The sequence below is a fragment of the Punica granatum genome, chromosome 7 (genome assembly GCF_007655135.1).
Source record: "Punica granatum isolate Tunisia-2019 chromosome 7, ASM765513v2, whole genome shotgun sequence".
Lineage (NCBI taxonomy): Eukaryota > Viridiplantae > Streptophyta > Magnoliopsida > Myrtales > Lythraceae > Punica > Punica granatum.
The window spans coordinates 7,753,103-7,771,064 of NC_045133.1; the positions used below are offsets into that span (position 1 = coordinate 7,753,103).

Sequence of the window (17,962 nt, forward strand, 5' to 3'; positions counted from 1 at the left end):
AAAAAAAAACCCAAGTTTTATAAAATGTCTCAGTTTTGTCCTAAATTTTGTTTTGTAACAGAAAAAACCATAAGTTTTCTAAAATGTCTCAAAAATGACCTCCGTTATAACTTCCGTCAATTTTTGCCTACGTGTGACTTACGTGGACTGTTAAAGGGACCCACCATCAGCAGCAAAAATTGACGGAAGTTATAACGGAGGTCATTTTCGAGACATTTTAGAAAACTTATGGTTTTTTTTGTTACAAAACAAAATTTAAGACAAAACTGAGACTTTTTACAAAATTTAGATTTTTTTTTTGTAATTTGCCCTTTTATAAAAGTCGTGCTATATTAAGGAAAAAGTACAAATGTCGTATATTTTTGTGATACTCTCCAAAAATCGTGCTATATTTAAGAAAAAATACAAAAGTCGTGCATTTTGGTGCTATTTTCTAAATATAATGCTTTTTTAGGTTATCAATCCTTAAAACAATGACTTTTTAATCATATATTTACTATAATTTTAAATTTATTATTAGTGCCATGTTTAACCGATCAGAAGTAACAGCGTGCTCAATTCTTTATTTTACCGCCCTCCTCTCTCTCACACACACATATTTTTGATAATCGAGTGGCTATTAAGTTAGGGATACGATGTACTTATGCTTTGCAGAATTTTTCCAGTGTAGAAAGGATCTCTTATAAGACACTATAAAATGAATTTCAAGTTTTTAACTGCCACATTGAAGCACGAACCATGGTCAAATATAAAAATGGTTTCCCTTAGAAACTTCAAAGCCAAAATCAACTAGTCAAAAAGTTCAGGGATAATGAAGAGAGAACTGTCTTCCTCTCAAATTGTCAACTTTATTAGATATTTTAGCCAAGAGAGACAATTGACAGCAGCTGCTTAAGTGAACCTCAGAACTTTATAGCCCAAATTTTCAAGAAAGCAAAGAATCGAAGCCCAAATTCGTTGGGGTGTGCACGGATATTAGGCATATCCAAAACCGATCGAAATCTACTCGTTATGGTAAGATCTGAATAGCTCGTATTTAAAATAGGGTAGGGTCCGGGTATTAAAATAGAGAATCAATTAAAACCGGTTCCGGTTTCGATTATTGCATATGGGTTCTCTAAATCGGAATCGAAGCCGGAACCGATATTCAGACTCTGATAATAATTTCCCTCATTATATATATATATATATAGTTATGTTAAGATATTCCTATATTTAAAAAATATAGTCACTAATTTAAAAAAATCTAAATATTTGTTGACATTCTAGTTTACGTGATTACTAATTATGAATGAGACATTTCCGATTTTATTTAGTGAGACAAAAAAATTTACAGCTTGGAACCTGTAGTATAATATAAGTTCAAATTCCATAACTCAATAAGGTAGGATCTAGTTTCAAAATTTTAGAACTTGTCCCTTACAAGATAGGGTCCAAGTATTGTAAAATAAATAGGGTATCTGGACTCATACACCCCTACAAATTCGTACGATGGAATATTTTCCTTGATAATTAGGTTCTCACGCCATCGGTAAGGGTGTATAAATGTAGCCGGATCGGCTTGCTAATTATGTTCTCATGCCATCGTTGAGGGTGTATAAATGTAGTCATATTGTCCTATTAGACTCGACTTGGTGTTATTCGTGGATGGTGTAAGGTCACAATACCATGTTCTTGTGCTATTTAGTTTATATTTTTCAATAAAATTCGGGCTTAAGCCTCGTAATTTACCCTAAAAGATGCTAAATTCATTTTTGGGTGATTTGGAAGTAACATTAAGTTTAGTTCTCTAATCGATAAGGGTCGTTAGAACTTAGAAGACTAGTAATAATCTCTTTAAATAAAGTACTAGAGCTTGTTTGTCACTTGTTTTTCTTAAACAAGTTTCAAATTCGAGTCTTGTAAAAGGAAAATATTCATACGAGTAGAGCTTTATTTATTAGTGAGTCGACCAGCTCGAACTTGATTAATCAAGATCCGTTATATTTTAAAATATCTAGATACGCAACACAAAAGATAACAACTAGAGCTTCATGATAAAATGCGAAAAAAAAAGAAAACTATCTTTTGGGGAATTCTAATGCGGTTTTTTAGCTATTTGAAAAACTAATCATGTAACCGTAGAGTGCTTCTTTAGCCAAAATGAAGCCAAGCATTTTTAGCCTAAAAAAAAAAGAGGCCAAGAAATAAGAAAAACAAGAACTTACTCAAAAATAAGTCAGAAAAACAAGTAAAGAAGAGTGAAACTAATTCATAATACTAACCATTAAAAATCAGGGAAAGTCTATGGTGCAATCGATTGCATCATACAATCATAGTAAATTATTAAAATTTCTGTGAATTACTGAAATTCTAGTAATTTACTTCAACTTTTAGTAAATTTTTGATAGTAAAAGTAAGTAGTACAAAGCAAATTACACATATGCCCGAATAAAATATTCAAATCATGAATAAAAATACACAAACTTCAAAGAACTTTACTTAAATTTTTAGTAAAATAATGAACTTTTAATAATATTTGTAATAATTTGTTTGATAAATTGGTGCAACCAATTTTGTTAATTGCACAGTAGAATCCCCCAAAGATCATTTAGGGTTGTTATATATAACTCTATTTTTCTAAACTTCTCTCAATCACCTTTGCATTCTTCCTAAGTTCAAAGCTTAAGCAGAAAAACTCCGACCCAAAAAATTGAAAACAAAAAGTCCCTTGCCACCCAACTACTCTTTCTCTTCTCGTATTTTCTTTACATGACAGTGCAGCTCTCCGTGCTCTCATCATTGAACATGTTCATGGAAGATTCCGAGGCCGGAGGCGGCATCGGGGGAGGTGGACGATCGTGCATCTCGTTCCCATGGCCATGGTGTGGCTGGTGTTGGTTCATCATCATGCCTGTGTGTTGCTGCTGATACGGGTTCTCATAGTACCCACCGCCGTGCATCGCCGGCAGATCCTGACTTGCAGGCATATCGCCCATTTGGCCCATTGGCCGATAGCCTCCCATTTGGCCCATTGGCTGGTAGCCCCCCCTTTGGTCCATTGGCATACCGCCCATTCGTCCCATTGGCCGGTAACCTCCCATCTGGCCCATTGGCCAGTAACCTCCCATCTGGCTCATGAAACCGCCACCGGCACCTCCACCACCACTGCTGCTTCCTCCACCCTCATGGCCATTATTGTCCCCACCTCCACCTCCTCCATTGCCATTCCCCCCGCTGTTCTGAGTGTTGTTGTTCGGGCCGCCCAACAGCTGGGCGTGCTTCCCATACTTCTTGAGCTTCTTGATGAGCTTGTTCGGGTGCACGTTGCCCGTCACTGTCACAAGCCCTTGATTGGAATCTATGGCAACTTCATTCACTCCTGAACCACAAAATCCACGACCCCAGAATGAAGAATCAGTTAAATTAAGCTAAACTCGCATCAGATAGCAAACATCTTAGATGAAAAATCATGTCAGGAGGAAGCCAAACATCCATTGTAGGCTGTTATAGTGACATTTATCAAAAGGTTAGGTGAATCCACGTACATGTTCAAAACTTGACATGGTACTACTGACACACAAAGATACTCTACACCTATCCCTCAGAACTAGGGGTCTCAATGAGAAATCTGGATAAACTATAGGGGCCTAAACTTAATAACCTCAAACTTATGCCAAGAGGATTTGTCACAAGAAGACATCATGGGATGTTTCTGAAAGGTCTAAAAACAAGATTTTACACTTCAAGCAGGGTTGAAACAGCCATGAAAATTGAAAACACGTTCCTCAGGGAAATAGAGTAGGGTTCTCTCAGCTAAAGATTCGAACTTTCAGAGGCGAAAATGGAGCCAAAGCAATGGAGGGCTACCTTCAATTTTCTGGAGCTTCATCACCTTCTTCACGCACCCATCATCGTAGATGTTCACCTTCAACACCCAGCTCTGCTTACAAGCAAAGAACCCCAAAAATCAAAATCAAAATCAAAACACAGGGGGGGGGGGAAGAAGAAGAGGAAGAGCGAAGAGCGAAGAGCGAAGAACACAGCAGGAATGAGTACCAGAGTCATATCGAGAGAGAGGGGGTAGCAGAGGGAGACGGTGAGGGGACGGAGGAAGGAGACTGTGGAGCTGTGGAGGGGATGGAGATGGGATTTTTAAGGGGGCTCGGAGGCGGTGAGTGCGAATATTATTAAATACGTCCGGAGCTGCTCCCTTCTCATACCGCGGAAGAGGAAAAGAGGAAAAGCTTATATATAGTTTCCTGGGGTTTGCTACGAGAATATATCGACGTTCAGTTCAAATGGTAAGAGAATTTATAATGTATATTATAGTGTTCATTTCGGTGATAACGAAATATTCACTAGAGATTATCGAAAATAAAATCTTTATTTATGGAAGAAAATATCCGCTAGAGATTGATGAGAATCAGTTTACACGAACTTTTCCACGTTGAGTGTGCTAATCTGAAGTCTTATTCGATCGCACGAAGAGGACTTAGGAGAACTCTGATTATGTAAAGGCTTGCTTGCACTTTAGAACATCAAGATAATTAAATAAACTTTTTTCTTTTTTGGGGTGAATGGGGCCGAATCCCAATTGCACGGAAATAAAAGTAAATTAAGTAATTCAAAGACGGGTATGTTGGCCCCTATAACATCCCCAATCAAAACAAAATTGAGGCCTCGAGGACAACCAGTCAGTCGATGAACCCCAAGAGAGAGAGATATCGCAGGATTTGCCAGCCATTCTGCACACGGTGCTTGAGTACTAGACCTCGGTGGCCATTACTGTACGTGCTTTTCTCAAATGTTGACATACATCCAACATAATTGTATTCATCAATGAAATTTAAGTGAAAGCATTTCCCTTCATATATAGGTAATCCCCGCCCCAATGATATATATAGATGAACAACGTGAGGGGAGGGTGAAGTTGCCGAGCATAATTAACATCCTAACAACATCTTCCATTATTAATAAACTGATGGTTGACTAATAAACACATCTCCCACATAAAGAAGAGGATATAAGTTTGAATACTGAGAAAGACGGTTGTTAAGAAGAAATTAACTTAAAATGTTTCAATTCGTAATTATGAGAGTAATATCTATCACTTTTTTCTTTTTTTTTTCTTTTTTCTTTTTTTTTACATAAAATAAAACCTCTTCCGTAGTGCTTTAAATCTTTTATCTTTTAATACAAGTAAAACTCCTGTTTGGGGTTGCCACCTGTCTTCCTAACAAATTTTCCCTTTTTTTTCAAAAAACTTCTATCCAAGCTTAATTAACATATCTATCTAATATAAATTTATTAAAATTTCACTTTTTTCTAAAACATTTTTCCATTCTTTTAGCATTTTGAATTCAAAAAAAAAAGTATCATGTAATACAAATGATCCATTCTTTATATGTTGGCTCGTTCAAAATTGAGGACCAAAGTCTTAGCAGACTCGTGTTTTATCTATTTTGAAAATAAGTCACAATATATTAATTTGTTACCGTTTTAATTTCAATTTTACTAAATCATCATTCGATCTTATGAAAATATTGTTGACTGAAAATTATGTTTGGAAACCTCGGGATGGTGTGGGGCTCCTTCCAGGTAAATATAAAGAGGCCTAACTGTCAAATCGAGTGTGTTATTTTGATGATGTTTATAGGGTATTGATACCGAAGGTAACTCTACTGGGCTCGTTAGGGTTATTTTATCTGGATCGACGACCAAGAGGGATAGAAATTACGATGATTCATTTTAGGGGAAAGAAAAACAAGACTATTGGAAATGAAACAACACCATTCTATCAATATATACGCATGTATATATACATATATATTAAACTCAATTTTTTTAAAAAATTTTGCCCACTAATTATACGAATTACACTGAGTAATTTATAGAAAATACGTGCCCAATGAATTTGCAATCTACTGTACTCATCATGTACATCATCTACGCCTACATCTTTAATCAATGTTCCATTCCTAGGTCCGACTTCATTGCATTTGGTAACGGAGTAAAGTTAATTTAGTTTAATTTCAAGGGATGAAGACAAAAATAATTGAAAATTTTTATTATTAAAATTGAAGAAGAAGAAAAAAAGTAATAATTATGTGGTTGAATTAAGAGAAAAGAAATCAATAGTTGGAGGAATTTAGTGTTAAAAAAATTAATTATAATAATATATAAGAAAAAGTATGCCGGAGAAATTATTATCAAATTAAAAAAAAAGATAAAAAAGTAATGATTACATTGTTAAATTAATAAACAAGTAAAGTGAAGTTAAGTTAAAATTCAGTTTTCAAATATACCATTTTCAAGATTTGGCAGTGGTTCGCGTACGTATTAGAGTAAGGTGCAAGTCCCTAGACCCTCACTGAAGTGCCCCAAAGGAGAGCGACTGTTGTCAAGAAGATGAGAGGATAAATGTTGTTGGCATGTGCAAGATTTGCTCGCCTTATCCAATTTTTTATGATCATTAATAACTTATAAGCCATCTTGTAATAAAAAAAGAAATTGACAATTAATCCATATTCTTTGAGATTGAGGTTTCGAATTAGTGTTATCAGAACCGGACCGGATGATGAACCGGAAAGGGTATGGGTTTATGGGTCCAATCAGGGGTTCGATGGGTCGGACCACACGTTTAATTAAAATAAAATAAATATTCATATTATTAAAAAAATTATGATAATTAAGATAGAAGTATGATGATTTCAAAGATATATGAGAATAGTATAAGAAAATATAAATATATTTAATATTTCTTACTTCAAAATAAATATTGAATTTTAATAAGTACTTAAAAGTAGAGTTAAAAGAACAAGAAAATAGTGGTTGTTTGGTTGGTAGTATACTAGTATAAGAAGTAAGAGGTCATGAGTTCAAATCCTTACACAACCAAACAATTTTTACAATAAATAGTAAATCCATAAAACCCATAGAACCGGCCGGTTCAATGGAATTTTGCTCAAAACCGGCCGGTTCTATGGGTCCAGCGGTTCAAATGTGCATTTTGGATTTTTAGGCAAATCGGACCGGACCTGATGTCGATTCCCGATCCGACCGGTCGAACCGGCCGGTCCGGTCCGGTTCTGATAACAATGCTTCGAATTCCCAGTCCATTTGAAGAAGAGTAAATAGGCAATTTCATCACTGACTTTCGCGGTTTACATCAATTTAATCCCGCATCTTTTAGTTACATCAATTTGGTCCTCGACTTCTGAACTGCTACATCAATTTGGTCATCGTTACATCAATTTAGCTCCTAAGTGGTGCAATTACATCAGTTAGTGCTACGATTGCATCAATTTAGTCCTTATGTGGTGTAGGTGTATCGATTAGGTCCCAATGCGACATCAATTTAGTCCCATGCCACATCAATTTTGTCCTACCGTTAAGTATGAATACTGACGGTATTAATGCTGGAAATTGTTACATTAATTTGGTCCTCTTTCTACATCAAATTAGTCCATGTGCTATTTTTGAACAAATTGAATTGAACTCCCCCCTTCCATTTGCTATATCAATTTAGTCCATGCATCATTTTTAACAAACTAAACTAAACTCCTACCTTCTTCCTTCCTCCTTTCCCTACTGAACAAAGCCATCTTGGAGCTGCCATACCAAGTTATGGCCAGCTCTAAGCGCCTGCAGAAATTTTTTGCTTTTCTCCTAAAAATTTCTGCCTTTTCCCTCCATAAATCCTCATCGCCCCTTGACATTTTTGTGTTTTTGCATGCAAAATGTTATGGCTTCACAGCAGGGGCAACGACGACGACAACAACATAATGATGGACATCAATGTCGCAGATAAGCTTTTGGGCTTGTTTCGTATGGGAACGTACACCATACACTATTGGTTTTTTTTTTCACTTTTTTTCTGGATTTAACAAAGGGGGATTCAAAAGTTTCCAAAGTTTTCGAGAAATCGTCAGTTTCGCTGTCAATCGGAGAAGAGCAACTCACTGGCTGGAGCAAGGGAGGAGGCCGCCATTGATGGCTTCTCCGAGAGCAGAGCCTCATTCTCAAACAAAAAGGCAGTGAAGACATTGTATAGCCTCTGATCTTGTTTGCTTTTCCCCTTCCTTTTTACCAGATGAATCTGGTGAAGTTTCAACTCAAAATTTTTAGAACACAAAGTTTGAGAACTCATGGGCTTGATTTCCAGCCAGAGAAGGCTACTTTCGATATGAGTGGACTTGGACAGCAAAACCTATCGAGGTTTCAGATTCTGAGTGAATTATTGACTGTATGATTGTTTGAGGCTCAAACTCCAATTTGGATTAGGCCTTGGATGAACCCAACCATGGCTGCAGCTTTTCTTAGCTGCCATGCCGAGCTATGGACACTCTTCCTGCCTGCCACCTTTTTTCAGTTTTTCTTAGCCCTTTTTGCCTCACCCATTTGCTGGTCTCTGAGCCGGGGGAACTCAAGATATCTAGACAGTGATTAATCAAAGACTAAAAACGACGGTTCAATATGCTGCTGCTTCTGATTCACTCACCTCCGGCAAGAAGATAAAACACAGTCAGTCTCATCACAGGCTCCGCAATCTATCGGAAAGGGCCAAACAAACACCAAAGCAGAAGCCAGCAAAACCCCTCTGAGAGCAAAGCCATCGGAAAACCTTTTTTTTTTATTATTATTATGTGAAAGCCTGATATATTAAAAAACAATAGATCCCGACTAATCTAGATTCAAGCCGAATTGCCCACTAAGAATAAATCCCTTACAATCTATGGATTTTCTCCATTCACAAAAACCCTCATCCGAGACCTTGAAGGGTTGCACCGTTTTCGCCAGCCCATGTTGATTGGAGAAAATCAGATGAGACTGACACACCGATTCAATATGTGCCGCCTCCCATCTCCTCCTTTTTCTTATTATATATATATATTCTTCGGTTACTCTTCCGAGGGGAAGAGAAACAAAGCAACACAACAGTCCCACCACCAGCATCAAACTCGGAATCAAGATCTCGTGAAGTCCGCCAAGGAAACAAGAATCGGTCATGAAAGCCACAATCTTCCTAAAACATAATTGAATTGATCTTTGCGCTTGGAGTTGAGGAAGGCTCAGATCTAACCTTCCTGGTGAACCAAAGGGAGGCCGATAGGCGCGGAATAGCCATTGCTGCAGCACCCGGTTGCTCGTCAGAGTAAAATTCCAAAAAGAGTAACTAGTCAATTTCGTCCCTGAATTTTGAGGTTTCTTCTATATTGCTTGTTTGAGTCTTCTCTTGATGATCACGTTACTAAAACTTGGAGTTCATAAACTTTGCACTTGAATAAAGAGAATGCACAAAGAGAGAGAAGGAAGAGAAATGATGATATCAGCAACATTAGTATGTAATTGATGTAATGAACATCATTTAATTTGGGATTACATTAATTTGCCCAGACGTTATATCAGTTCAATCATTGAATTTAACGGGACAGTAACGTCACCTGCCATTTGCCACGAGGATCAAATTGATGTAACCGATGATCGATTTGATGCCACACCAAAACTCAGGGACTTGTGGTGCACCACTCAGGTACAAAATTGATGTAACGATGACTAAATTGATATAGTAATTCAAAAGTTGAGGATTAAATTGATGTAATCAAAATGTGACGATTAAAAATTAATGTAAACCGCGAAAGTCAAGGACGAAGTTGCCTATTTATTCTTTTGAAGAATTACCCGTAAGAATTTCAGTTGCAAGCAAAAGGTCGAGTATCTTAGTGTGATTATCTTCTTTCGGAGACCATAGGAATTTTTTTACATAGGTGTTATTAGAAAATGGGATATTTACACAAAAAGTCCGAACGTTTTAGGCAAAAAAATTATGACGTTTTATGTTGTATTTGGTTTTAGAATTGAGTTGGGTTGAGTTTTAATTTTGATTGATTTGTAACGATTGTATTGTTAAATTATGAGAAAAAGTGTGAAAAAGTAATTAATAGTTGAGAAAAAGTAACGATTGTGTTGTTGAATTGTGAAAAAAAAGTAATGAATAGTTGAGAGAAAGTAATAATTGTGTTGTTGAATTGTGAAAAAAATTAATAAATAGTTGAGAGAATTTAGCATTAAAAATTGAATTGAATAGTTAAAAAAATTGAAAGAAAAAAAATTATTGTGTTGTTGAATTAAAAATAAGTGAAGTTAAGTGGAGTAGAGTTAAAAAATTTTGGGAAACCTAACAAGCCCTTAAAATTGTTCCGATCTTTATCTTTGAAATGGGTCAAAGGTGGTAAAAATCGACCAAAAATCCAGACAAACACAAATCTGTAAAGATTTGAAACCTTAAGTTTTCTTCCCAACGGATAAAACACATTGGGAGAAATCTTTAACTGAGAACAAAATGCTTGAGAAAAAGAGTTGTTCGTTAAAGGGTAGACTTCCACGGTATCTATCTATCCACAGTATATAAAAGCCGAACGTCCAAATCGTGCCAAATAATTAAGATAAAGGTGGTTTCACATTAAGTGATTTTTTTTTAATCTCGACCAACTTATTAATAACATTTGGCTAAACATAATTATGACACAATACAGATCATGAAGTATAATAAGTATATAGTAAGAAAGAAGTTGTAAAGTTTAAATAATGGCATATTCTACAAAAAAAGAAAAAGAAAAAAAAAAGAAACGTCAAATTATGTTTCATGGTGAAATGCTAATTTTTTCTAGTCTTTATAAAATTAAAGAAAATATTTTGGCCCATAGATCTTCCGATAACGTTACAAATTCGTCAAGCCACATATAAAGTACAATAAAATTGATATGCTGCTTACGCGTCGTTTACGTGTCTATAAATCAAAACCTACATTACATATTGATGACGTGTCGCTGAAGTGATTGGCTTGTATTAGATTGATTTTCTTTGAAAACCGATTTTTACGATTCGTTTAGTGACGTGGAGATGATGGGTGATGTGACAAAATGTAATTGGTAAATGTGGCGCGAAGATTCAAAAATAATAATATAATATTGTAGGTAAAAAATATGAAATAAAAATATGTATGACCAAAAATACTATGGGCAATATGTGTCAACAATAGACAGATGTGATTAAAAATTTGTGAGATTTAATGGCTGCAATCAATATTCCATCATGAAACATAAATTTGAGCTCCATTGTAAAATCTACCTTAAATAATTTAATTGAGACGATTTCGGATTCCTTTTTATAATCTTCAAAAACGACAATAGTATAAAAATCTCAAATGACTTCTCATTAAAAAAAAAAAAGAAAACACTTCTATTTCTCAACCTTTTGAGCTTTTGCTATATTCATCCTAAATCTTCATTTTTTATCTTACTCATACCCAACCTTTTACTTTTTTGTCACCTTAATCTTGCCGTCTATTTTCTGTTAAAAAGCCATTTTCCGTGCAAGAATTTATTTTTAAAACAATTATAATTTTTGAAAAAATTTTAAACACACAAATTATAAATCAAATATGAAATTAAAAAAAGGAAATTTTTTAAAAAAAAAAAACTAGACGGGGGCCTTGGGGCGCCCCCGCCACCACTACCTTCTCGACGGAATTCGCTGGTTGGGCCAGACTCAGTCGGGGGAGAGGTGGACGGCGGGGATCACCTTCCGCCCTAATTTCCCCCAGTTTGAGATATCGGGGGGGAAAATCGATCATGTAGAACACAACACATCATGTAGAACAGCCCATCCCTGACGAAGAAAGCGGGGTCCAGGGAGAAAGGGGCGGCGTGGATCGCGACGAAGCCGACCACGAAGGCAGAGACGAAGGTGCCGGCAGAGCGGATGGCCGAACCCAGTGCGGTATTGGTTGGAGCGGACAGTGGCGACGAAGGAGAAGATGTCGGGGGCGCCGTTGCCGAGGGCGAGGAGGGTGATAGCGCCAATGCTGGGGGAGAAGCGGAGGTGGGAGGAGAGCTTGGTGGTGACGATGGAGAAGTGGTCCTGGGCCGTCTTGATTATGACGTAGAAGTAGAAGAGGAGGAAGAGGGAGAGGGATGGGATGGAGAGGAGGGAGTTCTGGCGGAAGATGCAGTAATGGAGGCCGAAGGAGTTAATGAAGCCATCACTGCGCTTGACCAAAGAACAAGATCTGGTGCTGTTGAGGAGTCCCCAAAGAGGAGGAGCTATGGAAGGAAAAGATGGAGAAGAAGGGATCGGCGGGGAGATGAAGACGAGGAAGAAGAAGAGGGTGGAGTGAACAGTGAGGGAAATTGCAGAGGAAGCCGTGAGGGAATGAGAGAAGAAGGCCATGTCGCCATTACTGCCTTCTTCCCTCATCTCTCCCTGCCAATGCAATGAGCGAGTGAGTTGGAGGCAAATCTAAACAGACAAGACGCGCTTCAATTTGACTCGGCTGCTCCCCTGCTGTCTCCTACGCTTGCTTCTATCAGAATGGTCCCTAAACTTTTGGTAGGTCACCAGTTTGATCTACAAATAAATAAATAAATAAAAAGAGTAAAATGCACTTGGGTCTTTTGAGGTATGGAAAAAAGGCACATAAAATCCATTTATTAAAAAAAATAAACACTCAGCCGCATTTGACTTCTTTGACCAACCATTATTTTTTAAGAAAAATACATTTTTGGGTCATAACTTTTGAATATTTTTCTTAAGACCATATATTTAGGATTTTACCTAATAAGGTCACCACGTCACATAAAATGTCAGTGTAAGTCATTTCTTACATCTAATTTTTTAAAAAATAAATTGAAAAAATTGAAATCTCAAAGTAAAAAAGAAAAAAAAAAGGAAAGGCACATGATGAGAGAGGGAAAGGCCTCGTTGCTTTGGGTGGTGGTCACTGATGGCAGCCACCTCCATCCCATAATCATCTAATGGGATTACACGATTCAAAAAGTTGTGCACTTGTTAATAGATCCAATTCTTTTTTATTGTTCCATTTCATTCCTGGTGGCTGGCCTCTAGCCACCGCCATGCAAGACGAGGTCTTCGACATCCTCCGGTGACATTGGCAAAGTCTGCGATGGCCAGTGATGTCTCAATTGCCCCTTCTTCTCTTTACTTTTCCTCTCTATTCGCAATATTTAGCATCTCTTTTTGTATTTTTATTTTTTATACTAAAAATAAAGAAAATAAATTTAAAAATAAAATTTTATGTGTTATGGGACTTATTCAATAAAAAATAAATGTATAGCCTTAAAAAGAAAGAAATCCAAACCTTATGATCTCAACTGGTACTTTTTTTCAAAAATAATAAATTGATCGAATAAGTCAAATGGATTTATGTGTTTTATATATATATAAATGAAATTGAGTGTTACTTCTTTAAACCTCAAGGGAAGTAAGTGCTTTATACCCAAAAATTTTTATCATCAATCCCCCTTAAACTTCAATTTTATCTGTCAAAATAGCTCGAGATTAAATCGGAGTGATAGTAATCTGATGTGCTTTTGTCAACGTGGATTAATGGCATCGGAATTTAAAAACTGATATGCATATTCAAAATGACATCGCATTGGGGGAGAGAGAGAGGAGGGTGGGGCCTGCCCCTTCTCTCTCTGGAATTTTAAATCAAACATAAGCTAAATCTTCCTAAAAGATATAATTAATATATTTTTTTAATATTCTACATTAAATGGTCCTTGAATGGTGATGAAATTATAAGACGTCATTGTAAATAGCGAAGAGGATTTTTAGGAGAATAATTAGAAGGATTTAGCAAAACTCCGAACCAACTCCCAGAGAATATATATTCATGATCTTTGACATATTTTCTGATAACAGAACTTCATCTCTCAACCATATTGAACTCTGAAAATAGATTTGTGTTCCTTATTGTGCACAAAATAAATCGTGCAACTTTAGATAAGGTATTGAAGGGGATGACAACAATATTGAAGGGGTTATTCTTCATATGGAAATTATCCCCACGTGCGCTTATATAAAACTAACCGAAGCTTTATTTCAATTTTAAATGATTAACATCTTCTTTTTTTTTTTTTTGCCATAATCACATCTATAGAAAATTTTATCATGATTGCAGTAGCTTCTTGTACAACTTATAAATATACGCACTTGTGAAAGCTGAGTTGAGAGGGTCCAATCTGATGATCTAAAAATGCGTTACATACATTACTGATGATGTTTTTTCTTGAATTTTTAAATTTCTTTATAATATTAATTTACAATTCAAAATCTTTATTTTTTATTTTAATATTATTTAATAAATCATGAATTTTTTATTTTCAAATAGATATTTTTTAAATGATTGTACAAATAGAATATTTTGAATTTTCAAATTTTACATGCTTATCTGCATAATATATTTTAATTTATAAAGTTTGTCAAATTATAATTTTGCAAATACGTTGAATTTTTAAATTTTCATTTTTCTTTGTCATGATCATATGTATACATATATGATATCAACGTGATGCAATCTTTTAATTTTTTTTTTCAAATAATATATTTGATAAGTAGAGGACAACAATAAGAAACCTCCGCCTCTATGATAGCTGAAACAAACCATTCGAAGCTTAGTAGCATAAGTTGAAGCAAGGGGAAAAAAAAATTAAAAGACACCGTGTGTAGCACGGGCATGCGTCTCGTAATACTATAAGACAGATTTTGATTTTTCCATTTGGAAATATAACCACGATTATTATAATAATTAGTTTTATGGAAATTAAAAATGCTTAATCTATTTATATTAAGTTCATTAGCACTTTCTCTATCAAAAAAAATATATTATCTACCAAAAAAAAATCTCGACCGAAAAAAGAAAAAGAAAAAGTCATTCGGACGGTACTGCAATGAATCGTTGATTTCTATTTGGGCTTATAGAAACTCTTTGATTAGAAGCTTAGGGCCCAAGCAGAAGAATGATTTCGCAGCCCAGCCCGATGAACTTATAAGCCATATATAAACGTCGTCTGGTCTGGCTCTGCTAAGAAAATCTAAAAGCACTTCTAAATCCTAATCATGTAAGAGTATACCATATTTTATGCCACTAGTCGTTATGCACACACGTTACATAGACCTGTAAAATTTTTAAGTATGTTAGTAGGAAGACACGTGCGTAGCACGTGGCGCCTCCTTTGTAATGTAAAAGTCATGATAGTCACACTCGTGTAAGATTCTTTCTCACGTGAGTACTAACTGTGCGAGAGAGAAGCATTTGAGATAATCCATGTGATGTGACATCCAAATATATATTTCACCTTCCATGCTTTCAGTTTATTTATATTTCACAAGAAGCTTAAACGATAGAACTCAATTCCATGGAAGCAGCAACAAATCTAATCCAAGGACAAATGGTGACTTGAAAAAGTCTTTATCGGACCAACTAGGAGTTGTTCAGAGTTGTTCATGTAATTCGGTATTTGTTTTCTTTAATTATTAAGATTATAAATTTGAGTCATGTGAATAGAAAAAATTTACGATTGGAAAATTTTTACCTTTTAGTGGGTCGTTAATACTTGAAGTATTAATAACTATTTAATCCAAAAATAATAATAATTAAAAATGACTAAAATCGATCTAATTTTAGTATATTTCAATACTTTATTTCAGACATTTAGTACTGGAATTGATAATTTTGGTAGAATTGTTATACGTACTCGTTCTATGCAAAGAACTAAAAGGACGTTATTTTTATATGAATCTCAGTACTTTATATTTTTTTAAAAGTTTCCTAATAATTTTGTAATTTTTGGGGTAATTTTTATTAGAAACAAATTTATTTTGGGTGACCTTTTTCTATATTCAACGAAAAAGAATTTCGTGAATTTTTTTTATTTGGTGTATTCGTCAATTATTTAACAAAAGAACTAAAAAAGGAATGCAAGAACGACAAGAGGGTGGACAAGTAATTTTTTATTTGTTTTTTTTTTAAAAAAAATTGTATGTAATTTTTATTTGTTGCATTTTTAATTTTTTTACTAGTTAAGATGATCACGTGCGTTGCACTTTAAAATAATCTCATTTGCTATACTATTATAGATATTCTTAGAATAGAAAATAATAATTGTATAAACTCAAAATCATACAAAATGGTGTCTCTTTTTTTTTTTTGGTTAACGATGTTATTCTAAAATAACAAGTGGATCCAAGGGACAAGTTTCATCATTTTAGTGATTAACGATGTCAATTTTTAAAAATATGAAATATATAGGGCTATTTTTAAATAACTAGTAGGTCTAAGGGACACGTGCCGTCATTTTATTGGTTAGAATTGCATCTTTAGGTTAACGACGACACTTCAGCATCTCCGTCAACTATTGATGGAAAGGGTGATGGCAAGATAGTTCTATAGTGAAATGAGAGTTTGGGGTGTGTCCCAAATTTCTTTTTTTGGGATGAAACTGACAAAAAGTAAATAGTTTGGGATGTTTGAAATTATTTTCTCTTTTCTTTTCACTGTTCAGATGATAGTATTTCCTCCGCTCCTCTTAGTTATAATTGTTTTAATCTTAAATGACTTTTAAAGTGCTTCATTAACTCATTTATCCTTCATTAAAAAGTTAAAATTAACAATGAAAAAAGTAAAAGAAATTATACAGGCCTAGCTAACCAAGAGACCAGAAAATATACTACTTTATTTTTGGCCAAAGGAAAAGCACTATTTATTTTCCGTTTGGAAGGAAATACACTATTTGGAAAAAAAGTTAAGAGAGCGCGTATATTAGGTTCCTGTTTATCGGCCAACGAAGTGGACAAAGCTAAGAAGAAAGGATTAATTTAAAGGAAAATGCCCAATTTTACTCTCTGTTAAATATAACAAAAAAAGGTAAGAGTATTAAAAATATAAACATAATAGAAAATATTTTATTTTTGTTTACAGCAGACTGTGTATTTTCTTTTAAATATTCCCTTTTTCTGTTAAATTTTTTATTTTTCATTAGTTTTCCTTTAATTTGTACAAATTTAATAAACAAAAATAATACTAAAATAATAGATACATAAATATAATAGAGAATATATATATATATATATATATATATAGGATTATGGAGGGAGAGAGAAAGGGGACAACCGGGACTTCGTTCGCCCTCTCCCCTTAGTACAATCTATGACAGCCAGAGGCAGTGGCGCATCCTTTTATTTATTTATTTTCAATTTTATTGATTTTTTATTTTATAAAATATTTTCTATTTTTGAATTAAAAAGAAATATTTTTCTATCGAAAAAAATTAATGAAGTTACAAGTGGTTATAAAACAGAATTTGAAAGTATGGGTTTTAATTTTTGATAAGTTTCTTTTTTGGCCAAATTTAGGAAAAAGACTGAAAATCATGCTTTTCTTCAATTAACCTAAAAAGGAAAAAGAAAAATGGAATCTCAACCTCTAAAAACTGTACCTAAATTGGTTAACCAAATTAACAGTCATAATACGACCTTATTTCATTTACGATAATATATATATATATATATATGTATATAGCTGGCATCTTCTAAAAACAATTTGGCATGTTCGATCAATTTCAACCCGTAATGATTATGAAGGAAATAACTCTTCTATATGTACCACTATTAATGTGTGAAACCAATTCTAAATGGAATATACAAACACTACTAATAATTATTACGTGCACCTTTTCCAAGAAAAAGAAGTAAAGCAATGTCAATGAACAATTTTATTACGCTAAATTTCAAATTATTAAAAAAATGGAATAGTTAAAAGTATGTGTAAAAAACTTCAATTTTAGAAACCTTCTGAAGGGATAATTTTAAGGCAGACAAATGCATAATGAGAAGGAAATTAAGACCTTACTCCGTCAATTCAACTTGTTGGCAATTTCTTTTCTTCCTATTTTCTACGGAATTCTATGAAACAGAAAAACGGAACTGAACAGAGAAACAAATGGATATATGTTATTATACATTGTAATAACGTTATCATGAACCTGCTTGATGAGGCAATTTCAACACCCTGTCTTGGTGCAGTAACGAACGACAAATCTCTAAGGTTGTGAAGCATGAGATAATCCATTCACAATGTAAAGGGTTGCATGCAAGAAGAGAGAAGAGAGAGAGGGAG

At 34.6% G+C, this 17,962-nt stretch overlaps 1 protein-coding gene across 1 annotated transcript; it reads right to left on the reverse strand.

The window, feature by feature from the left end:
- Positions 1-2,747: 2,747 nt before the first annotated feature.
- LOC116214365 (heavy metal-associated isoprenylated plant protein 34-like) lies at positions 2,748-4,047 on the reverse strand. Its single transcript, XM_031549781.1, has 3 exons — positions 4,039-4,047; positions 3,850-3,922; positions 2,748-3,361 (listed from the first exon to the last, which is right to left on the reverse strand). The coding sequence occupies exons 1-3, from the start codon at positions 4,045-4,047 to the stop codon at positions 2,748-2,750; spliced, it is 696 nt and encodes a 231-aa protein (XP_031405641.1).
- Positions 4,048-17,962: the final 13,915 nt, after the last annotated feature.

What these genes read in the sequence shown, in the direction of transcription:
- LOC116214365 (XM_031549781.1), bottom strand. An exon ending in GAAGCTCCAGAAAATTGAAG is followed by an intron (nt 3,362 to 3,849) that starts GTAGCCCTCCAT and finishes TTTGTGGTTCAG; the next exon opens with GAGTGAATGAAGTTGCCATA.